This window comes from Penicillium solitum (genome assembly GCF_028829755.1).
Source record: "Penicillium solitum strain IBT 25940 chromosome Unknown utg000001l_segment0_segment0, whole genome shotgun sequence".
NCBI classification, from domain to species: domain Eukaryota; kingdom Fungi; phylum Ascomycota; class Eurotiomycetes; order Eurotiales; family Aspergillaceae; genus Penicillium; species Penicillium solitum.
The window spans coordinates 4,454,361-4,480,190 of NW_027072121.1; the positions used below are offsets into that span (position 1 = coordinate 4,454,361).

The window sequence follows — 25,830 nt, forward strand, 5'->3', positions numbered from 1 at the left end:
ATATGCTCCTACTATCTTTGGCACGCCAGCCAATCCATTTTACACGAACTAGACAAAAAGTGATTATAATCTTTTCGGCGAACGATCTCTCACGCCGATCACCATTTGGATAACCCTGCACCATAGAGAGGCAGTACGAAAGTCATTCTTGCGGTTATACAGAAGCATCATCCAGTATGTTTGATGCTGAATGCGGTGCTGAGGCCATTGTCTCGGAGACCTCCTAGTTGCGGCCATATTTCCCGTTGGCTGAATGCTTTGTTGGTTTGCATCGAATGGTTCTGTTGAATAAAAACAAGGCTGTGCTGTCAGCAAAGCACCCCGAGTGCTTGAAAAGATAATTTGCCCCAGGCTATCAAATGCTGCTCGGAAGGCTTATACGTAGTGGTGGACCAAGTCATGACACTCAGTCCGTGCTATTTTCGGAATGATGACTCTGGCTGCACGCACAGTCTCTTCGATGGACCACATGGTCCCCATTTCTGTGCCTCTGCATATCACTATCACGCTCACTTTGAAACTGCTTTTCCAGCTATTAGCAGCTCAACAAGACTATCCATTTGTCCAAATTGCCTTCCCTTACCAATTGGCTCATGTGCAGTTGGTTACTGGCCCTTGCGTACATTTGCATTTACACCTACGTCACTAGACCCGTATCCCTATAACATTAAATGTCATCGTTGTGGAAGATAATCCAGGGGTGATTTTAACCAACCTTTCTGAGACTTCCCAACTTTCACACTGTTGCACTCCGTCCCTCCGTCAAATGGTATGTTGTATTGTCTGCTATCGCCTATTGGAGCTTTAAGGTATGCTTCATGCATGTCGGCTGATTTCACTGGGGCTGACGCCAATCTGACAACTTTTGCGAATAAGAATGGGCGTGCTCTGCGGGCTTGGTGAAAGTTTTGTTCCATGTTTTCTGTACATATGGGCATTAATGTGTGTGACAGATGCCATAAAACATATCAATCCGGGTGTGTAAAACGGTCTAAATTTTCCAAAATTGAATTGAGCAATAGCTAGGACTTCCAATTTCCCGTGAGTCTCACATCAGTCCGTATCCTCAATTTGAAGTTTGACTGGTCAATTTCTCAACACCAATGTTGATGTTGTGGGTGGTTGCCAGCGGTCGCATATCTACCTGGGCCCAAGCCGAAGCAATTCGCGACTTTAAACCGCACAAAACTCTACCAATACTTGTCAAATTGACTTTAAATCGAAGCTATACAGAACTTACCACTGGAAGCACGGTTTTTTGAATGTCAAAATATCGTCTGACATCAAATGCTAAATACACCCGGCATGTCAGATACAATGGGTTCGGGGGTGGACACTTCTTTTCACCCATACGTAACGGCAAAACCCCAATGGATTCCAACCCGAATCCTCCTCCCCCATGGGATAGATCAAAGTTGGTAACTGCGAGTCTTCCTAAAGCAGGGACTCGAAATAAAGCATGCCATTGTGCAAAAACAAAAATGAATACATTACTCTGGATCCTGTCAATAAATCCTTCCTGCTTCATTTATCGAATATGTTTTGTTTTGTAGTGTTTCTGGGCGTTGTCTCTCCGTGTGAATTCCTTCTTGCACAAGGCGCATAGAATTGGCTCCATGGGCCCCCAAGTTTGCTCAGCCAGTCTTCTGTGAGCAGCTTTAACATGTCGATCAACGTCTTTCTTTTCAGCTGCTGCGTATGGGCATTCGGAACATTTGACAGGTAGAACATGCGTCCGAATGTGTTTCCTGAGATTCATTAGCAGCTGGGCGATGCTGAAAACTGAAATCAGACGTGAAACCTACGTCAGTTGACATTTGAGGGCATAGCCCTTCCGTTGTTGACATATCACATATTGGCAGTAGTACAGACCATCATGTGGCGAAGGAGCGATGACTTCCTCTGAAGGCATCTCTGCTTCTTCAGATTCCCAGCCGCCCTTCGTCTCCGCATCATGAGTCGCGGGCTCATCATTGTTGGTATTGTTCACTGCGCCAGAATTACTAGCCAGATTCGTGCTAGAGTCACCACCATTCATCCCGCCTTCGCCGATCAAGAACTCGTCGCAAATAGTACTCTATAGAGACTCATTTGCAACGATAACTTCCTCAAGAGCAGAAGACGAAATTCCGGATGTCTCGAGATATGCAGACTCTGCGGTAGATGGTTCTAGCTGTTGATCTTCACCAGTGATGTATGAGCTGGAGGCCTCGGATATCGCAGAAATTTCACGGGTCGGCGGATATCTCGCGGGCGCATCTCCCGGCTCGGGAGGGAGGTCAATAGATGTATTCTGAAGATGACTCACATAGGCTCCAGGCTCAGAGCCACCCAGTGACCATGAGTCCATGGCCAAGTTTTTCTCAAATGAGGGCTAAATGGGGAGGCGAGAAGTGCAACTTTATGATCCGACATCAGGAATATAGGGCTCATGTCAGGCGAGAGACACCCTCCCCTGTCAGTCCTTCGCGAGTCCAGGGGCAATCTTTAGGCGAAGGAAACACAAAGTGACGGTGAGAAGCTCATCCTGTCACTCCCAATCAAACTTGCTTATCTGTCTAGATTGGGTAGCCACACAGGTACCTAATCTGGTTTAACCACGCCTCGCAAACCATTGGCTTTCGTTCACGTCTAGCTTACAGCATTGCGCGTGGGTGGCTCAGAGCATCGAATGGATTTGTATGCCGAATAGTTGACGCGTCCCTTGGCATACAACAAGTGGTTTTCATACTGAAGTCCGATTCGACCACGTCATAGCCACCGGTGAATGCTGTCACGTTCTACTCTATTTATCGAGCGATCATTTGACAGCCTCGGCTTTGATCTTGATGTCACTTGCATTTCTTTTGTCTTTCCAGGGCACAAAATCATCACTTATGGTAAAGTTACGGTGGATCTGCATACTCACCAGGCATACGTCGTAGTGGTAATGACAGACCGCTTCAGCATGCAGTAGTTATTTATAGGATACCCAATCATCGTAAAGGCCGGCTCATCTTGGTTCTTTCGTCCTGGGAATGCACCATCCTTGTAAGAAACGCTTGAACGCCGAAGCATTTACAGCAATACTACAGTGTAGAATCAAGAACATCATCGTGAGCTTTTGTAAGGTTTCCCACGTGGAATTGTCTGAATCGCAACTACGACGATCGTCGAAACATTGTTGGAATTTTGAGAATCACAAGCAAAGAATTACCACATATTCCCATGCGTGTCAAAGCCACCCATTATGGTTGGATGATTTAATAAAGCCAACATGACAACCCCACTCGTGTCTCAATTACCCCACAAAGGCCAGCAAATTCATTGTCAATTTCCAAACATATAAAGACCGTCATCTGCCTTTGAACACGATGAGTGCACTCGTTTCGTGATATCGGTGTCGAGAGGCATTCGTCTCTTCCTGATGGTCCCTTTACAGAGCAGCCCGATCGAGGAACAAAGGTCGGGACCTTAATGTTCGATGACGCTCGACGGCCAAGGGTACTTTCTTTGTCTGGTCATTTCGCCAGCAGTTTGATCGTGGAGCGCAGTTGTTAATGTGGAATGGAGCCGCGAAAGCATCTGGAACAAACTGCGCGACATGCTGCTTGAGACGAGACCAGCTGTTTCGGCGTGGGCCAGAGGCATTGTTTGCAGATTTGTTGATCCGAAGGGCATTATGTCTCCGATGCGACCACCGCGGGATGTTTTAATCATTGCGAAAGAAATGTCCGTTTCTAAGTAGAGTGCTTAAGAGTCGCGGCCTGAAGCCGTGACGTAGATTCTCGAGATCCAGTTCATTTCTTCGGCCGCAAGGCATACATTTGGACCGGCAAGAGTTCATATTGCTTCGGAAACTCACTTTGCATCTCAGACTTGACCCCTTTCATACCAGCGGCAATGAAGATAATTTTGAACTTCGAATCCATCCTTGTGACTGCTGTCTACCTCGTCATACATGTCATTTCCGAGTGGATCAGTGGAGATGGTTTCCTTCACAACCATTATTCCAGAGCCAGTCAAAAATTCACGACATATTGGGACGTAGGCGACCAGCTGTGCATCTGTAAGATGTCCCACACACCACTGGGTCCAAATCAAATCGTATTTCTTATGCGGATTCCAATCCTGAAGACCGACGTTTTATACGTCTCCAATCACACCCCGCTGTCCCAACTCTCCTTCCTTGAGACCCTGTGTGAACTTTCTACGGGCTCGACGATATCCACCATTTCACAGACATCGCCGAGGAAGCCTTTCGTCACGCGACCGACGCCTGCGCCGCAATAGACACCCAGGCCAAATTTTCGCTTATCGGGAAGGGGGGTAAAGGATCGTCGGATTTTGGATAAGAAGTTTTTGGATCCTCGCAGCTCGATTCGTGTGTACCACGGGAACTTGCCTAGCATAGCTAGCATAGCACTAGAGGTGGGAGGGACGTTATTCCACTAATTGATCGAGGCATCAAGGTTGATATTGGAATCCGCGGTCGGGGTACCATCAAAGGGGACCCCATTATCGACTGAATTTAGGCGTTGAGACATGCTGCAGCGAAACAGGAGATAGGGAAACTCGCAATTTCCGCATGTGGCTCGAAATGATGCTAAATCATGTGACGACTATTGAATGATGCCTGAGGCATCAGGATATTGTCAAGTCAAGAATACGCATAAAATACACCATACTTACCTTAGCTAAGAAAGTGTGCACCTTTTTGGCCGAGTGGTAAATAACAGGCGTTTTTTTTCGTTGTGACAGATATATTGATTCAGCAGTCTATCTTAGCTGGTAGCTCGAGTTTGATCCTCCAACCGTGGTTTCAACCACTTGGCAGAGACAGAGGTGGACTCTAGAGGCTGATCGCCCAATCCCTTGATCTCGACAGATCTCAGACCCGAGATGGAAGAAGGCTCTCGGATGCCAGGGTCGATTTTAAATTCATCGCACGGGGTCATGGAAAGAATGTCTTCATTGAAATAAAAACATAAGATTCTGAGTCTTTTCAGCTGCTTCAATAGATATACGCATCTTCAAGCGTGAAGAGACGGCAAATGCATATAGAAATCGGTAGGGTTTCGACGTGGCTTCCATCTCGCTATAGCTGAGCCAAGACAAATCCAACGATTCCACATTTTCGCGCCCTATTCGACCGATAGAAAGTGCAAATCTGATGAAACCATCCATTAGACCTCTGCATAGCCCACAAATGGGCCCATACCCCCGGCCCATAGCCCACTGTGGGGTGGGCTATGGGCCCAATATTCAAAGCCCAACCCAACCCACAGCCCATTAATGGGGGCCCATAAGGCCCCCATCAAAGCCCATTTCTACGCACAAATACAGTCTTGGCATGCATAAAGTAGCTGATTAATAGCTGTATTTTACGCAAGTTCCAGCCTGTATATTCAGTATTATTATATTATCACCATCAGAAGTACAATATTGTAGGAATTGAGTAGATATTATACTGAATTCAACATCATGATGCCAGATTTCATACAAAATCACCCAAAAAAGATCCAATTTGACCATGAATTCATACTATTATAGCGTACTGAGTATCAGTATGAAGAGATATATATATTATCTAGATTGAACTAGGTGCATCTTTCTGTTGAAGTATAAAACCAAGTATCAAATTCATGTTTTGTAGGTTTACATGACTGAACTTTATACTGACGGATACCTATCTCTCCTTCTTTGTTTCTGCTTTTATAGATAGGTGATATTATAGCTGATCTCGAGGTAATAGAGGTTTAAAAATATATCCTAAGCCATCGGGTGAAATTTTTTGGATCATAATATTGCGAAATGGACCGGGAAATGGGCTGGGAATGGGCTATCTATGGGCTTTTGATGGGCTAAGCCCACTTAATATGCACGATGCAGCCAATCATATACGAATATTATAATCATACGTTTCAATTCTGACTAGCACTATGATGAATCCTCTGTTTATTGCATCAATTTGCTGTTTAATGCTACTATCAAGATTCAAGAAGTGGCCTTTTGTAATGTATGACCTTGAAGCTATCCCCCTAAAGCCCTATATCCTTCCTACTATACATTTCATACTATACATCTTCATCTTTGAATCAATCTTCATTATTGAATCGTCAACTGATCATGTCGCAAAGCCAGCAAACCGAGTTTGGATCATCTCAGTTCGACCCATTTGAACCTGACCTCGATACTATATCATTTACTACCTCTCACCAGGCATCCAGCAGCTACCACCGTAGTCGTTCATCGTTTCTTCAGCCGTCTGTTCCTTCGTCAATTGCCTTAGAAGCAGAACATTTTCAGTGCTTTCAACGAGTTGGTCCTAGTAGAATAGGCACTTATTTTCTTTTCGACGCGATGAATCACAGCAATTGGGTTGATTGGTGGTTACAGACCGACTATGGATCTACCAACACGATGATTCCATAGGACTCCCAGCATGGTTCTGCTTCGGAGACTTGGAAACAGTATGAACAAGTGGCGCATGTAGTTTCTAGGAGCCCGAAGGTGATGTGCAAGCGTTGCGGTCTTATCCTTGAGCATCCTTATGGCACTAAGAAACAAACTGGCAACGGTAAGAGTACTGAAAAGGTCAACCGTCATGGTACAACGACTATCACTCGTCATCTGGAAACTGCAGCTTGTAAAAAAGCTACAGGGATACGGAAGCAAAAGGGGGTAATGAGAGGGTTTATTCAATCGGTATATACAGTCCTATCCTTCTTTCATACTACTTACTTATATCAATATCAATATAGGGTCATACCGAAGCGGAAGCATCTTTCTCGCAAGAGGACTGGAACGATCAACTCCTACAATTCATTACCATCAACCGACTCCCATTCCGACTTGTCGAAAACCCATCCTTTCGTCTCTTGATTTCGCAATCACAGTTAGCCCCAAGCCCTTTAGATATACCATGCGCTACTACAATTCAACGTCGGCTATCTCTTCGTGTGAAAGAGCGGCAAAAGAATATACTTAGGATGCTACCGGAGCATGCAAGGATCTCAATTGCATTGGATTGTTGGACATCTCCATTTGGGCAAGGATTTATAGCCATTACTGGCTATTTTATCGATGCTGACTAGGTCTACCGCGAGGTGCTACTCGGTTTCAAACCCCTTCATGGAACACATTCCGGTATAAACCTAAGTACAACTGTCATACAGACGGTTACTCAGCATGAAATTGAGGACCGGATATTTGGATTGACCACTGATAATACGTCGAATAATAAGACTCTGGTTGATACACTACAGCAATCTTTGCTACAACAATCTTTATCTAATGCACGGGATATCAACATCATCCGCATCCCCTGTCTTGCGTATGTGATCCAATTGAGTTTGAACCAGCTACTTGACCGTCTCAAAGCAGTCCCTCAGAATGAGACTACAGAAACCAAATGGACTAAGCAACAAGTTACTCTCGCAAGGGCGAATACAAAAAAACGGGATATCTCGCATACTTTGAAAAGAATACGAGCACTTGCTGTATATATCCGCGCTAGTCCTTAGCGCCGAGATTCATTTATCGCACTTCAACCTTTAGGGCAAGGGATTATGCTTCTCTAAGATGTGAAGACTCGGTGGAATTCAACATATCTTATGCTCCGGCGAGCTAAGAGACTCCGTATCTTTATCATACAATTCTGTGATCAGTTCAATGAGCAAGACTTCGCACTAGATGATGATCAATGGCGTCAGATTGACTATCTTCTTTGTCTTACAAAGCCATTCTTTGATTATACACTTGCTCTCTCAAAGACACGAGATGTGACATCACATCTTGTCTTTGAGATCTATAATTTGCTATTTGAGCATATTGAACGATCAAAAAGACAATTGAAACGAAAGCGAGTTGTATGGAAGCAGCAGATGCTTGCTTCTCTCGATGCTAGCTGGTCAAAATTACGCGACTACTACAAGGAGACTGATAAAATGCGAGGGCATATCTATGCAGTTTGTACAATGCTGTCGCCGGATAATAGATTCCAATTCTTTCTTTCTGATGACTGGTCCGACGCTAAAGAGCTACGGGATCAGTATCGAGTAGCATTCCAGGATGCACTTACTCCAATCCAGGAACGTCTTGATAGTGCTAAGGGCCCGCAAGGGTCTTCTACATCGACACCAAGATCAGTTCTTCACAATCTTGTTCGAAGCCAGAAATCTATCCCCAAGTCAAAGCCGGTTGTTGATGAAATAACGCAGTATCTTGATGGCAGTAGGTTGAATCCTTCCGATCACTTATCTAATAGATACTAATGTTGATATAGATATAACTGATTCGGAGCCGCTCTCATTCTGGAAAGAGAATGAATCTCGTTTCCCAGCTATCGCTTCACTTGCACGGGATTATCTTGCAATCCCAGCAACGGGTGCTGGTGTGGAACGTCTGTTTAATACTGCGCGCGATATCTGCCATTATCGCCGCGGCTCTTTGAAATCGGGCACCATCGAAGAGCTAATGCTATACCTCTGTACATCTAAGTTTGACCTTGATGTACAGGAAGCGGAGGAATTGAAGCAGTTCTTTACTTCTAATGAGATCGACGCATTGATGGAAGAGAAGGATGAGACGCCGGATGATGTTGAGATTGATGAGATTAGTGATACTGAAGAACAGGGTGATCTATCTGGGGATTTGATAGATATTGATAACTACAGTCTTGACGGAGATGATGATGATGCTGCTGCACCACAATTACCGACTACTCATACTCAGCAGCGTACATCAGGGAGGAAGAGGATGCGAGTTGAGGATGATATGTATGAGCATTATTAATATAATTCAACCACCTAGCATCTATCACTTAATATCTTCTCAATCAATCATATAAGCTTATAAGAAGAAGATGGTTCATGTACGGCTTAGACGGTAATTGGAATACCCAAAAAAACCAGGGAAAAATGCATTACTTATGCAGCTGCGATACATTGGTATGTTTGTATTGTTTGATGAATAATGGGGGCCCATTATGGGCCGAAATGGGCCCTGTGGGCTTTCACTCTGGGCCCATAACCCACCGATGGGCTCGAAGGATGGGCCCAAAGCCCAACCCATTCGTGGGTTGGGTTGGGTTGGGCTATGGGCTTTGTGGGCTATGCAGAGGTCTACCATCCATACCGTCGAATCTGAAACGGAATGACCGGTATGCAAAGGGTAGTGCCTCCTGACGCATCCACTTGTTGACGCACAGAGCGCTAGTATTCTGACTTGACGGAAAGCCAAATCCACTTGGATTTCCAATAAAGTCTGCAAAAAGCCTTTCCAGGAGATGAGGTGGATCTGTTTGTTCTCACTCCTGGTCTTCAATGGCGAGTTGAAAAATATATAATCGTAGTTCGTGCGGAAGTTGTGCCCCCCAGTTGCCGCAAGTCATATTGATGGGGTTTCTTTGATGCTGTATTTCCTTGAGCTGTTAAATTCTTCAATTCAGGATAAGTCCTATATACCTTTGCATTTATCATAACGCGAATGTCCTCGAGACCCGTCAAAGGGAGACATAGTTCCAATCCAAATGAGAACCGAACGTCCAATAAGAAAACATAATATCCTGTAGCACTAGAACGCTGCATTGCAATGATAGCTTCCTCGGTATTAAGTGACTATACTCTAGTTAGCCAAAAGCCGGGTTGAGTTAGAAATAGAGTGGGCGAAAGAAACATACATACATGAACCTCGCCTAACCCTGAAAGCAGACTTTCAGGGCCAATATGGCATTTTAAGAGGCTCTGTCTTTGGTGTTCTTGTAGCTTTTTCTCGACCCTTTCCGTAACATTTGTTGGGACAGGTGAGAGATCCGCATATAACCGTTTCTTTTAACTCTCATCGTTGGGTAGCTCGACTTGGAATCCCAATTCTGCTTGAATTTCATGAAGCGTCATGACAGGCTTTCTTTTCGCCAATTTTGATGCCGTAGATGCCAATGAACTTGATTATCATTCGCAGTTGTAGATGGTGAAGTGATAAGTCGATCCACTTTGACCGATGAAAGAAGGCCTGACCGCCCATGGCCGTCGCAACGCTTTTTCAAAGAAATTTTTTAAGCTAATGTCGTTCTTGTTTACTACCATCCTAACATAAATAAAGCTTGCAATAATTTTTTTAAAGGGTCTCATTGATAAGGTATCAATACTAGCAACTGGGCTTTGAAGGCTGAAACTACATCTCGATACCGCTACCTAATGAAATGGGAATGGCAATCCTGCGCCGCACCTGATCTGCTGGAGCTAATAACCTCTGGATCCACATTACATTTGTTATACTGCTTGTACTGTTTGTCTTTATGTAATTACTAGACCTCGCCAAACCCGCCCCAAAACCCGAACCCGCCCACGAAAACCCGCCCCACGGGTCGGGGCGGGTCTTAGTCAGCAGACCCGTGGGCGGGTTTGTTTTTTGAAAACCCGACCCGCGACCCATACGGGTACCCAAATTACCTATGACTCCCAAAAGAGAAGGATTTGTTAGCTAGCACAAAATTATGTAAAATTATTTGTTTAGATCAATATATTGCCCCGGTATGAGTAGACTATATGCTACTACCGCTTTTCAGAAAAGCCTTAACTATAGTAGAATCATAGCCTAGTTTTAAAAGTTTATAGTTTGGGATAAGTGTTTTTATAAGGAGATTATATTAAATTATAGCTCTATAGCAGATAAACTAATATAGCTTATAGCCTTTAAGCCGGCTTAAAGGTATTATCATCCTTCCTGATAATCTTTTTTGAGATCTCTCTTCTAGATATATAACTAGAGGTGGTAATAGATCTTTATCGTCGCTCTCTAGGTCTAGACGAATAGCGGTTATCGTCGTATCTTACGGTCGATTGAGAGATAGAAGCTCCTATAAGGTAATACTTTTAAATCCTAGAGCACTCTAAGTAGTAGGACTTATATAGGTATCTTCGGCTGATTCGCTCTCGTCTATATTACTAATAGCTATATCTTCGTCTTTATTCTCCTTATTTACCTTATATTCTTCGAGATTTTCCTGATCCTCCCCTTCCGCCGTCCTATAATCTAATAGATTCGATTGCTAGCTCTCTAGGGTAAATTTCTTAGAGTATATATATATTATTAAGTCTTATATTGTGGTTTTATTTAGAGATCCTCGGCGATAATAGCAAATATCCCGGGTACTATTAAATAGCCTTTTAACTCCTATATTAGTAGCTAGAACTAAGAGCAAATCGCGAGCTAGTCGCGAAAGTATAGGGAATTTACTCTCGTTCTCTCTCTAGTATATACGCGATAGTATTAAGGTAGTCGCTAAGATTATTAGCGGTCTTTTAGATTAAGTAAGCTAGGTATACTTATACTCGTAGAGATAACGATTAACCTTATTATACCCGACTCCTTCGCTTATTTCTACCGTATATAATGGTTTAAGAAGCCGTTCTAACTCCGAGGCTTATAATAAAGGACGCTATATAGCACGGAATAGTATCTCTAGGTTTCTTTATTGATACTTCGTAAAAGATGATCGTAGATATTTATAATATCTTTTTAAAGTCTCGCTAATATACTACAAATACTTTATATTATCAAAAGTATGAAGCTTATACTAAGGAGTAAGTAAAGCCGCTATACTATAGAGAAATCTATAGTTATAATAAGTCTTCTCGTAATAATCTTTTAACTTTTACTTTACTATAAGTATAGTACCGTATATATCTTTTTTCTAGGGTATTATTTTCTTTCTTAGCTTCCGGTTTGAGCGTTCGATATATTCTAGAAGCTTCTTATATATAAGAAAGATACTATAGATAGTTACGTCTTTAGTCTTTATTAGAGCTATAGTAAATTTAAAGAACGGCCTTATTAGATTGACTATATAGTTAATTTACCGCTACTCAGTATCTATAACTTTAAATTGGCTATATTTATAGTCTCGGTAGTATTTATTAATAGTATTCCTAAGCTAGCGCGCTCTTTAAAGTATTAAAAAAGTAGAGTTCTAGCGGGTCTATATATTATAGAGGGGGAAAAGCCGAGTCCTACCCGATTAAAGATATAGAAAGACGTCTCTTTATTATAGGCTTATATTTATAAAGATAGTAAATAATTGAATCTATTAAAAGAAAAATATTAACGAAAGTTCCCGCGGTCTTTTTTTTCTAGGTTAAATATACCTTTACGAGAGTATACGCTATATTACTATACTCTAAAGAATCTCTTAGATAGATAGCTTAAGTATTAGACTAAAACCTTCTTACTTCTTTATTCTTTAGAGCGGCTTTAATATAACCTAGCAGTTACTTTAGGTAAAGCTAAATTATATAAGCTATATATAGCACGCGTATAATAGATTCTCTCGTACTAATAGCGCCGCCCGATAAAAGTAACTCCTATAAGGCCTAGATAAGAGTCTCGTTATTTATTATATTATCTATAGTTATACTAAAGATACGATCTAGAAGTTATCTATCCTTAAGTAATTAAAGAAGTACTTCGTTTAGATTAACGCTACTATAAGCTCCGTATAGAGGCTTAAACCTAAGAAGTATTTTACGATAGTTCTAATCTTTATCGATAAAGTATACTATAATCGCTATAAACGCTTATTAAAAAGGGCTAATCTAACAATCTAGTATAAGGGAAACTTTTATATCTTCGGGTAAGTCACGTAACTAAGACTCCTATTAGACTATAATAGAGTTATATAAGCGACGTTATAGAGTCTTTACTAAAGAGATTTCTAATTCTCCTAGGCCGGAGTAAATTAAATTAAGTAGTACTAGGAACTCGGGATTCTTAATAGTCTAAAAAGGCAATCGTAAATAGGCTATTATCTTTAGTAACCTTTCTTCGAGCTATAAGGTAGTAAATTTCTTATAATTAGATAAAGCTCCTAAGAAGGCCTTCTAGATAGAGTTTATTATAAGTATCTAACGGTAGGATCTTTTCTAGCCCTATCGATAAGCCTTAGATCTCTAATATTTTCCTATAGCGCTTATCCTATATTTCTTATATTATAGGTGATCTAATAAAGTTAAATAAGACCTATAGATTACCTTAGGTCGGCTAGTTAAGATATCTATAACTTAGTCGAAGTATCCCTAAACTTCGGTATAATATAAATCTATCGACTACTTAATTCTAGATCGGCCTTCGCTATTTAGTACTTACCCGTATTCCGTTTTAGCCTACTATATTAGAAAGTCAATCGAGTTCTCTAATTTATATAGGATCTAGTTCTTTCTACGGTTCGGTCTAACGCGTTTTAGAATCAGCGGGGGTTATTAATTAAATATACTACTCTATCGGGGTTCCCTAAAAGGCTATATAGCCACTTAGTATATTCGCTCGCGTCGGGAATAGGGGGGTAAGATTTAAGTACGTATAATCTTAATATTTATACCGAGGATTGGAAATCAGAGTCTAAGAAGGAATCGGAGGACGGTTTAATTAAGGGTAAGGGACTTAAAGATCGATTAGTTAATAGCGACGATATTTTTCTAAAAATCTCAACGTAACCGAGGCTTAGCCTTTAAATCTAACGTAGTATTATATAGTTAGAGATACTATTACCTTAGATTAAGACTCTTTTATTATTTTTTTTTTCTAACGTATTTTATAGGTCGTATTAACCTATAGGTACCTAAAACCCGCGCGACTATAAACGACCTTAAGTATATATTTATTATTATCTAACTAGCTTTCTTATCTCGATCGGGTAACAATTCTAATATAGAAGATACTTATATAACTAGGACCTACTTAAATTTAAGGTATCCGGTTATAGTATCCGAAAATATAGGGTAGTAGACAATCGGCCTAAAATATAGTATAGCTATTGTCTATTATTAATATATATATTTAGGGGTAGATATTTTATCTTATTAGATTATATTTCTTATATTAAATCGGTACCAAAATAAATTACCAAAAATATATAGACTGACTAATTATATATTATATATCAGTTATATATTTTGATAGGTATAAACGGGTAATTTGGGTACCTACGAAGATTTTCTAAAAACCCATAGGCGGGTTTATAAAATATAAAACCCGCGATGGGTTACCTATAGGCGGGTTAGAAAAATGAAAACCCGCCCCGAACCCGCGTTTGGCGAGGCCTAATTATAACGTAGCTGATCATGTGATTTGGGGTTACAGTACGATTCGGGATTTTGAAATTGGTTAAATTAAAACAGAGACTAGCGTGTTTCAGGATTGAGTTCAGGAAAGAATCAAACAGAGTCAAATGGTGAAACTGATTTCGAGCGCGTCTGTATCTGCCCAAAACAGATACCCTTCAGGTTTTCGGTTTCTACTGTACCAAGAGAAAAAGGTTCGAGATCTTTTAGAGTGGTTGATACTACCTTCGATATATATATTCAGCTATGGTTGTGTGCCGAGTGGGAACTAACCCTGGACCGACGATAGACCTACCTACGGGAGGGCCCGAACCCCCTCCTATAAATACCTAAGAAACTCCTACTAGCTTCTCGGTAGAAGATTTCTAGCCTAGAGTAAATATCGGATCCCCCGGATCGCCTACCGAAAGCTATAAGCGAACGCAGAGCGGCGATACATTTATACCATCGGAGAACTCGGGTCGAGTTACGACCAAAGAGGTATAGAAACTTATCGGGACCCTAAAAGATATTATCCGCTATCAAACCGCGGTTATCGAATCCACTTAGAACGAGCTATAGGAGATTAAATATAATTAATATATCCTATAAGAAAAGAACGAGAAGCTTTATAAGAAAGTGAAAGCGTTACGAGTATAGGTTGAAAGCGCCCCTACAGTTACCGCGACTAGGACTTAGGCAGCAGTCGTAGCTACTAGCGATAATACTATACCCTCGCTAAACTATTAGAAACCCGAGAAAGAGTAAAACTACGTCCGAATTAGTACCTAGAGAGCCTCTATAGACCTAAGAGACAACGATAATAACAATAGAAACGCGTTTAGGCGATATCTCCCTACTAATACCGTTAACAACCATATCCGTTCTATACTATAGAGCGACGCTATAATATAAGACGCCTAAGTAGTAGGAATTGGCACTACTAAAACCGGCTATCTCATTCGATTTAAGAACGTAGAGTTAGCTTAGGTAGCTAGTAATAATACTTAGTAGCTATATAAATTGGGTAATAATACGAAGCTAGTCAAACCCCGTTTCGGTATTATAGTATACCGTACCCTTACTAAGGAATTCAATCTAGAAAAAGGTACTACCTAGATAGCGGAAAAAATTATCTATAAGAACGACCTAGTAGAATACAGTTTCTATATCGAAGAACTAGCCTAGATAAAATCGAAAGATAAGGCCCTAGGGAAATTCGTATCGCTAGGAATCTAGTTTGACTCTATAGAAGGAGCTAAATATATACTCCGTAGCGGTTTCGTTATTAGTTAATACTATATCCCTTAGGTAGAGCGATACGAGATTAAGAAAAAGAGATATTTCCGGTGTTAATAGTTTAGATACCTAGTATGGTTATGTAAGGAGACCCCGCAGTACGGATACTATATAGGTTAATACGAGCAGTAGCGCTGCCTACTAGGAATTAGGGCCCGCTACCTCGACTATAGGGGTAAGTACGCTACCGGAGATCGACGATATCTAACCCCCGCGACTTCTTACCCTAACCGATATTAGAGAGCAACCTACGCATCCTTCAGTTAAATATTATAAAATCAGGACTAAGAATAGAAGTACTTATTAACGACTACTAAAGCTAAGACCTAGATATCCTTCTAATCTAAGAGCTATCGATTATAACCTACTATATATATATCAACTATAGCGCCTAGCGACTTTATCGTCCTACCACGCAGACTAACGTAGTTCGGTTTCGTAGTCTTATCTACGTGAATAGACGAATCTCTACCTCCTCACACCGTCAAATTCCTTACAACCACCTAGATATCGTAGCTATTAAGATCTAGACGGCCGATTCTTAAACTCTTTTCTTTTCTGTCTATATATCTCTAGTACCGCTCTTTATAGCCGATAACGCGTTAGTAATCCCGGCGCTTACCGTAATAGTAAATACTATTACAGCCGCCGTATAGAATAAGTAACGCTCTATAAGCATTATTATTATAGGCGACTTTAACCGATATTATCCGATATAGGGCGGCAATTATATCCTACCTAGATTTATTAAAGATACTAGCGATCTAATCACCTTCTTCTAAACTTACAATCTCTCTAGTTACCTCCCTCGGGGAACGGCAACTTACTAGGCTCTAAATAATCTAGGATAGAACTTAACTATCGACTAGATAGTAATAAATAACCTAGGATTACTCGTTAAATACCATTTATATTATAAGAACTATAGATCAGACTACCGTACCACCTACTCGGAATAGAGCCTATAACCCTAGAGTAAACTAAGCATAAAACCTAAGAAAGTATACGAGCGCGCGGACTAGGCGAGAATCGGTGAAGAAGTAGTCCGACAGATAAACCTATAGAAATAGATTAAGACCCGGCTAATACTCGACCGGGTAGTGGAAACCCTTATAGCGGCGATAGCCTAGGTAGTCAACCGGTTCATACCCGATATACGCCCCACGCTATACTCTAAGCGATAGTTCACGCCAGATCTTAAGATCCAATAAGTCGAAGTCAACCAACTACGTAGGAGGTAGCAGGCAAACTGCGCCGAGTTGGGAAGAGAGCACGCTTATACCACGGCTACCTTCGAAGCTATGCAGTAGAAACGACAAGCGTGGACAAGGACCATCGAGAAAGCCAAGTCCTCGCACTAGAAGCAGTTCCTAGATAAAGCTAGTAAAGGGAAGCTCTAGAAGGCCGCGATATATATAAAGCCCCGAGAGACATAGGGTTATATCCCAGCACTACGAGTAGGCTCGGAGGATTATACCTAAAATAAAGATAAAGCGAGGGCATTTATAGATACGTTCTTCCCCGCCATAAATATACCAGAAATCAGCCCACCCACTATAACGGAGACGGAACTTTAGTGGTACCCGATTACTAAATTAGAGATCGAGCGATTACTAAAAGTAGCTAAAGAGAATACTATACCCGGGGAAGATAACTTACCGATACTAGTCTAGAAGAAGCTTTAGAAGCATCTAAAGGCTATTATTATAAGTATCTTTATAGTATATATAGAGCTAGGATACTACCTAAGATAGTAGAGGAGCGCGAAAATCATTATCTTACGGAAACTAGGTAAGCCGGATTACTTAGCCCCTAGTACTTACCGCCTAATCTCACTTTTAAATATACTTAGTAAGCTCCTAGAGGTAGTAATAGCCCGACAGTTATCCTATATAGCGGAAGGGTATAGCCTACTACCTAATAGCTAGTTCGGCGGGCGGCCGGGTAGGACTACTAAGTAAGCCCTACTAGTACTATCTAGTACGATCGATAAAGCCTAGTATAAGTATAAGGTAGTAACCCTAATCGCCTTCGACCTAAAAGATACCTTCAATAGAGTTAATAGGATAAGCCTAAATACGTCGCTATAGGTAAGACGGATCCCGCTTATAGCCAGAAAATAGATATTAAGCTTTATAAGCTACCGGTACGCTAATATTAGGTTTAACGACTTCCGTACTAAGACTACTCCGCTAGTAAACGCTAGGCTAGCTTGAGGATCACTACTTTCCCCTATCTTATTTATATTCTTTAATACCGACCTAGTCGACTAGCCCGTCGACTCCTAGAGAGGTATATTAGTATTTATTAACGACTACTTCTATTAGAGAATAGAGGGCTTAGTTCTAGAAAATTTGACTAAGATATAATCCGAGGATATCCCTCGTATCGAAAAGTAGGCGTAGAGAACTAGATCCTACTTTATAGTAGAGAAAACCGAGCTTATCTACCTTATTAGAAAGAAGAGAGAGTATAGAGACGGACGAATCATCTTCGATAGGACCGAAGTCAAGCTATTACCTATAGCCAAATTACTAGGGGTAGTATTCGACTAGCGACTTCACTAGAAGGAGTATATCCAGTAGATTATTAAGCGCGCTACTAAAACAGCAATCGCCTTAAGTAGACTACGATACTTACGCCCTAAGCAGATACGATAGCTCTACTAGGTATATATTATACCTATAGTAGACTATATATCGACGGTCTAATATAACCCGCTTAGAGATAAAGTTCATATCCGATACTTAAATATAGTTTAAAGAAACGTACTAATCAGAATCTTATCGGCGTTTAGGACGGTAGTAACCGCGACCTTAGAGGTAGAAGCTTATATACTCCCTACGTAACTTCGTCTACGCTATCGCGCGTAATATACTATCGCGAGACTATATACTCTACCGCGTAACTACCCTATTAGGAGTATATTATCACATACTTAGAATCGTAGAAATAATATAGGGTCGTACGCGCGCTTTCCTCTAGCGGAAGCGATAAAAACTATAGATATCGACCGGCTTAACGAATTAGAGACAATTAATCTACGCCCGCTACTACTATAGTAAAAGGACGCCTTTATAGAGATTAAGCTTAAACTAGATCGAGAGATAGCGAGAGATAGGGCAGCGTCCGTAAAGGATACATCAGATATAATCGTCTACTCAGACACCTCCGGGCATAAGGGTCATCTAGGAGCCGCTATCGTCGCCCTAAACGATAATAATAAGGTAATAGAATCCTAATAGGTATAAGTAGGGTCGATAGAACGGTAGTCGGTTTATATAGCGGAACTTATAGGTATCTTCTATATAGTCAGTACGGTATTTAAGTTAGCTTACTAATAGGTAAGCGTCGGAGACCATATATATATAATAGTAATAATCCTCTACGATAGTAGATCCGCTTTATAAGTAATCTAGAACGTAAGAAATAGATTGGGGTAACGAATCATCTATATAATCCTCTAAGTAGCTACCGAGGTTTAAGCAGAGTATATTTTCCTCCGTCTCTAATAGATACTAGGATACTATAAAATCGTCGGGAACGAGGCCGCGGATCGACTCGCTAAAGAAGCCGTATAACCGGGTAAAACCTATCCTTTCCGGCCGCTACTAATAAGAGAGAACGTCTTTCTCCGTAGTAAGATTTACGCCTAGTAGGAGTAGGAGTAGAACTTAAGTACCAAAGGAGCGTATCTACGGAAGGTAGATAGCGTGCTACCAGCGAGGTATACTAGAAAACTATACGGGAACCTACCTAGGAACCGAGTATATTTACTCACTTAGCTACGTATAGGCTACAACTAGTTATTCACATACGCTAAGAAATTTAGCTTCCGAGACGACGATCGCTATAAGTACGGCGCGTAGGAAACGGTCGGCTATATATTATTAGAATATCTAAAACTACGAGATTTACAGATAATATTAAGGAGTAGGGTTAGGGACGCGTTAAATAGCGTGTCGAGTCTATTAGAAGGCTCAACCGAAGGTAAGAGAGGTAATCTAGACACCGTCTCGAGGGCGAAGACGGTTAAGGCCGTATTGGACTTCGCCGAGGCGTTATAGAGGTTTCGCAGTCGTACGCCACAGGGGCAGCCTAACAACGGGAGCGGCAATGGGCCAGGGTAGGCCGTGACGAGGCTCTAAGATTCAGTCAGAAAGTGGACCACTCTACATGTACTTCATTCATGATATATAGTTGTTGTATCCTGCATATCGTTCGCGAGGGGACAGGGTAAATGAATACTACTACTACTACTACTGTCTGTATCTGCAGCTCCACTGGGAGACTCTTACAGGGTGCGCGGCTGTCACATGACATGTTGGGGGAAAGCAAACACGTCAAACAAAATACAATCGTGGCATGGGGCTGTTCGACTGGAATAAGCACTAACGTTGCACTGCCAGTTTTGAAAATGGCATATGTGATAAGGCTTTGTGTATGGGCTTTCAGGAGACACAGCATATACAGATGGACATGTACTGTACAGTAGATCAGCGATAGTTGCCCTTTCGGTTCAGCCGCCGGGCGTTAATGAATTGTTTGTTTGTTTGTTTGTTGCACTGCTACAGCTGCTTAACACGAACTTTATTATCGCGAATTGCTTTGTGGGGCTGCGGTTACCACTGACTCGGCCAGGTTGCGGTCAAGCAAATTTTCTGACATAGATGTTCTCAAATAACACCTTTATAACTAAACCTAAAAATTGAACGGTTGACGGCAGATAGTTGTTAAACAGCCAGCAATTGTTGGTGAATAAAAATAAAGAACAAACAATCAAGAACAAACGGTCAAGCACAAACGGTCAAGCACAAACGGTCAAGCACAGTCGGTTAAGAACAGTCGGTTTAGAATAAATAAGGACGTGAGTGGGGAAGTGATGAACGGTCGAACGAAGGGCAGATGTCCCAATAACATCCAAAAATTATCCTCCATACTGATTTTGGCCTTGACAGACTAGCACTTTGCCTCATACCGAGCCTATCATGAGTTTATCGCTTATCATTTGTCTGGACATCATCCATGGGATGAGAGTATGAGCCAATATCTCCATTTGCAAAGACAGCCTTCAGGTAGACCTTAGCTTCACTGCTCTGCTGTAGATTCGTTCGCTAGTACTTCATAGAATTGATGAGTAATCACTTGGGCGTATACTGACTGTTCCGCGCGGATTGCCGTGCTCTTGCGAATGACTCGGGTCCATGTTAGCTACAAAGAGAATGATAAGATTTAAACGAGCCGTGGAATCGAAAATGTAACTAGGAGCACCTGTGTCATTCTGTCTGATCGACAGACTGTTAGCAAATATCGTCATTGATCTCAAGTATTTGAGGAAACACCAAATCCAGGCTTCAACAATCAACTTTGTCCCTGTTAGTCCGCATGAAAAACCTTGGAGATTATTGTTGGATACCTTCCATATGAAACCACGTCAATGAAATTGTATTCACATCAGGTTGCCTTTTCATTTTAAGGCCAAGAATCATTACAGCCCAATTAAGAAAAAAAAAAAAAAAAAAAAAAAAAAAAAAAAACGCGTCTAAGCCTGCGTAGGCTTGAACCATCAATCTTTTAGAAAATGGTCATTTCGCATATATCTGAGTAGTTCATACCAAATGACAAGGGCCTAGGCAAAATACCGTTGTATGATGCAGTTATGTTACGGAACTGACTTTGTTTTATGTATCAAAAAATAAAGTCCACTGTGGCTTGCCTGTATTAAAACGGTGGCTGTGTTAGCCGATTTCGACTTTTAATTACCTTACAGAGAGAGATACCGATGCCGTGTATCCCTTACGCGCCAAAGCAGCCATGACGAAGCGCGAAAATGATATCGAATTGTAGTGAAGTAGGAAAGTACTTGAGGCGATTCTGATTTCGACTATCGGTGGATTACCACATTTCGCATTGAGTAAGGGCGTTCATTGCTCAATCAAACGCGTCCCGGTCTTTGCAAAGAACCTCATTGGCATGGCAATGATGGTCACCTCGGTCGCAAGTAAGCTTCCGGGATCGAGAGATGCCATAGCCGATGCCATATACTGGGAATTCGCGACCGTTCTCTAGCCAAAGCAATGTGATTTTTCAAGCACATAGACAGATATGCGTCTTCTTGGTCTTCGAACTCATAGTATACGCTTGCGCTTAGAGCCAATGCCTGACAATATCATGCAGGGTTCTCTCGTTCGACTGTAGTTGAGTAGGACACTCCTGAAATTATGACGGTCGAATTGCTGTGAAAGATGGTCTCGAAATTCTGGTGAGACCTCGCTTTTCTTGCTGCATTTTTATCCTATACAGTAATGTAAATCTAAAGAGAGATGAAATTGGCATCAGCGATTTGGACTGGGGAGAGAGTTGGAAACATCTTCACGCTGCAAATATGGAACTTTCATTTTTTGGAAGAATCCAAAGCTGCATGGGGCGTACACGTCCCAATTTGGTAGAAGAAATCTGCAGATGCGGTGGCTTGCGATACAAGATAAACTTGTGCCGATTGAAAATGTCCAGCAGGTTTTTGCAGAAGAAGCAAGAAAGACTGGGAATATGTCATAGAGCAAAGACTGCCAACCTTCGTAGGAATTTAATAATGCTGGCTGATATATATTTTCCGTACAGTATAAATCTCAGGAGCCAAAGAGTAGGGAAACGGTCAGCCCACAGTTGGAAGCTTGCCGTGATGATGTTGTTCCAAAAGCGAGCTTTCCATGTCAGACTTGATATTGCGTTTTCTTTACTTTCAACGATTTTTGGCAAGATCTCACTCTCCACAGCTAACCCTGCGTTTGTCTTCTGGTCAGAGATCATTGCTGGTGAATAAAATCAGTCAGCCGGTCGTTATTCGAGGAGAGGAGGAGGGGGGGGGGGGGCTTGCGTGCGAAAAAGCTCAGTATTACGCACGAATCGAGGTTCTCCAACGTTGTACAGTGCGTTTCGAAACCGGTGCAACCGCCTTCACTACAGGGGTACTTCGGAAGACTCTAGGAATAGACTAGTGTCATCTTGGCGGTGGGTCTAAAGAATCTCTCTGAGTGTTGGAGGGTGCACCGGTTTCGAGACTCACTGTATCTGGTGCTTTCCCATAGGTGCGGCAACAAACGCACTGCCATATCACCGAAGAAAAAAGGATCAAGAGTATTACCGTCCAACTTGCGCATAATACCGTCAGTCAGGTAGGAAGTAATCTTTTCGTCAGTGTCTAGGACCCAACGCCAGAATTCTCGCTGAAGATGATGTCGTTATCCACTATTGAGCCTGCTAGGCTCTGGCTGACCTCATGGTGATGCAGATCTCTCCAGGGCAGTATGTATGACGGACAACAAAAGATGGTACAGCCCTGTCAAGTTGGAAGCGCCGGATGTATATTCGGTGCCCTAGGGAGCTTCCCGATGGGTGGAGATGCTTCGCTCTGTGACCCGGGTGGTGAAAGTTATGATACCGACTGGTTCGAGGTCGCAAAGGTAGGACTGACTCTCTCTAAGTACGATCAGTTAGTGTGGACCAAGGAAGCCAAGGGGTGCGAAGATCGAACTCATGGTGAGATGCTCAAGGCAGAGCTTTACTCTGCTTTAGTACAGACGGCAGAAGGATGTTGGAATTCTTATACTAGGGGTGAGTCAATATATATCTGGTATCACTTCAGACAGGATTATGAGACGGGTAGGCGCGGGTGCTCTTGGGAGTTCTGAGTTCCCCCTCTAGCTCAAAGTACATGGTTGGCTGAGAAAATTGCCTGTGAGGCTCATACATGGTATTCTAGTAGGCTCCTGGGAGCGTGTGGTGGTTAATCAACCTCATTCAACGATGGCGAAAAAGAATTGACAGTATACGCTCGGAACGGCCTTTTCATTTGTGCACTCGTTGAAAAGAGGAAGTATCAACTGATCCATCTCGTTGCTGCACTGAACATGAAATCTCTCGATTTGTTTTGTTACAGGACAATATTGCAGACCTCTCGAGTAGATTCGCAAACTCGCCATCGTCCTACCAGAGGTTCAAGCACGAAGGGTCATTGTGGGGCAAATTAATGAAATGATCCTGGGAGCAAAGCTGGAAGTGGGAGGTCGACAGGTCTAGAGCGTACGGTCGCATTGACGACGCAATTTTTTTTTTGATGGAACAATGGGGGTGCAACTTGAGGTAGGTGAATGTATGCACGTGATCCCAGCCTTTTATTATCTCAGCGACCGGGATATTCCAACACGGCCCTATCCCTATCACCCAAGGGTATGGGTCAGCTGGCTCCCAGACAGAGGTGTACGACGCCGAGCTTATGGGGGCAGTAGAGGGCCTCCAGGCGGCTGTCGACCTACCCTGCGCAAGCTACTCCACCGGCCTCGTTATCCTGCTCGATAACCTCGCCGTCGCTAGCCTACTCGCGGACGGGAGACCTGCGCCACACAGAAGGAAACTCACGAAATTATTCAAAAAGCTCACCATCCAGTGGAAGTCTGCTCCCTATATTCTCAGCACACCCCGCACGCCCGTGGAGGTGCGCTGGATGCCAGGCCACTCCGGGATAGCAGGGAACGAGACTGCCGATGAGCTAGCAAAGAGGGGCGCAGCGTTAGACGGCTCCCATATTCCCCCTTCCCTATCTTACCTAATGCGCGAAGTGAAACAACATACCCGCGCGGCAACGCGTATTGCGTATACTAGGCATACCAAGACCTAAATATTCAACCTCACACCAAGAACAGCCGCGCTCGGGAACACCGGCTTCCCCGCGGGGTGCTCGGCCGGCTACTAGCCGCGCGGACTGGCCATGGTGACTTCCAGGTGTACCACGAGAGGTTCCATCACAGGGACTCCCCTACGACCTGCTCCTGCGGTAAGCCAAAATCCCCCGTCCACTTCTTCTTCTGCCCGCCTGCGAGGAAACGCTGGAAGGATCGATGGAAAGGTCCAAAGGCCAGCCCATCTGCAATGATAGACTGGATACTGAGCACAGCTGCTGGGGCCGAGGAATTCGGCCGTTTCGTGCAAGAAACGTCCTTCTTTAAGGATATCTGTCCAAATCGGGCACAAACATGCGCCGCATAGCGCAACAGTCTTCACCTCTGCCTAGATGGGAGAGGCTGGCACCCTCTCCCATCCGCGGGTAGTCAGACCGGGTGTCAGACCGGGTACTCCACCCCCAGGAACCCAGGCCAGGATAGTGCCTGGCGCTCCTTCGATTCCTTTCTCAGCACGTTGTGCTCAAATTTGCTGCTTTCCAGCGTGTATTTAGTTGAGCTAGCTAGCTAGTTGTAGTAAATCATCGCTTAGGTAGCACGTCCAGTTACCCCTCGGGAGGTAGCGGGTCACCTGCCAAGTGACCTGCCGGCGACGTTAAATAATTAATAATAATAATAATAATCCCCGCGAGTGTACCCTATATTTATCTCAATTTTCGCTTACAATTGCACAATAATTACATCACTACGACGCAATGTCTACCCCATTTGACCAATCGTATGACACCCAGGAGGAAATGCCGAGGCATTACGTGATTACGCCATCTCGCAGGGCTACGTCGCCGTTACTCGCACGTCCAGTCCGGGCGCAATTTTCGGATGAAATGCGATCGCGGTGGTAAATACGACACCAGATGGTTTAAAGATAAGCCGGAAGACTACGAACCACTCAAAAAGAAGGGACCAATGGTCGATAATTGCCCCTTTTTGGATATATTGTATGCGCTCGGCCAAGGCAAATTCGGATAAATGGCATGGTAAATGGCACGTGCAACGGTCCCATCTTGTTCATAACCATACAATCGATCACGCTGAGCTAATTAACCATCCGAGGGCCCAGACGAAACGATTAAAAAATTGAGCACAAAGCAAAGGTTAAAGCTTATCTTGACGTCGGTACCCCCACCCGGAACACTCTTCATCTCATCCGAAATGGGTATCCCGACCTTCTTATCTCGGGGCCTATACAACCTAAACAAACAATTTGAACGTGAAATTGTAGGGGATATGATGTCGGCACAATACCTTGAGAACCAATTAAAAGCCGGCATTGGTTTTATGATAGCAAACAGGACGAAAGCGGTAATTTGACTTAACTGATCTTTGCCCATCCGATATCGATTGAGTACGCCCGCAAGTACAATCGGGTTTTCTTATGGATTGTACCTATAAGACTAATCGCTTTCGGATGCCTCTCTTCATCTGATTGGTCTATCTCCTTCTAATACTACATTTAGTATTGCTTTTTGTCTGATGTCAGAGGAAAACGAGGTATCCTATACGTGGGTCCTACAAATAATATTTGGCTGGATCGGTCCGATATCAGTTGCATTTTATTGCCCTTCAGTGGCGGCCAAACTGCTTAAGGCGATGCCTAAAGTAACTGTTGGTATCACCAGCTAGGTACTGTGTACACAGTTAAGTGGACAGTGGTTATGCTTCCAAAGCAAAGGTCAATTGATTCATGTAAGATAGATGTGTTGTATGTATGTTTC

At 42.7% G+C, this 25,830-nt stretch overlaps 3 protein-coding genes across 3 annotated transcripts; all 3 read right to left on the reverse strand.

Annotated features, from left to right (window-relative positions):
• Positions 1–1,528: 1,528 nt before the first annotated feature.
• N7455_001690 (Zinc finger C2H2) lies at positions 1,529–2,350 on the reverse strand (the record flags this gene model as incomplete). The annotated part of the gene is made up of 3 exons (XM_065604073.1): positions 1,529–1,748; positions 1,806–2,059; positions 2,105–2,350. 3 exons carry the CDS (start codon positions 2,348–2,350, stop codon positions 1,529–1,531), a joined length of 720 nt encoding a protein of 239 aa, XP_065462564.1.
• A 1,103-nt stretch (positions 2,351–3,453) lies between these two features.
• On the reverse strand, positions 3,454–3,699 carry N7455_001691 (uncharacterized protein; the record flags this gene model as incomplete). The annotated part of the gene is made up of 1 exon (XM_065604074.1): positions 3,454–3,699. One exon carries the CDS (start codon positions 3,697–3,699, stop codon positions 3,454–3,456), a length of 246 nt encoding a protein of 81 aa, XP_065462565.1.
• A 440-nt stretch (positions 3,700–4,139) lies between these two features.
• On the reverse strand, positions 4,140–4,391 carry N7455_001692 (uncharacterized protein; the record flags this gene model as incomplete). Its single annotated transcript, XM_065604075.1, has 1 exon — positions 4,140–4,391. One exon carries the CDS (start codon positions 4,389–4,391, stop codon positions 4,140–4,142), a length of 252 nt encoding a protein of 83 aa, XP_065462566.1.
• Positions 4,392–25,830: the final 21,439 nt, after the last annotated feature.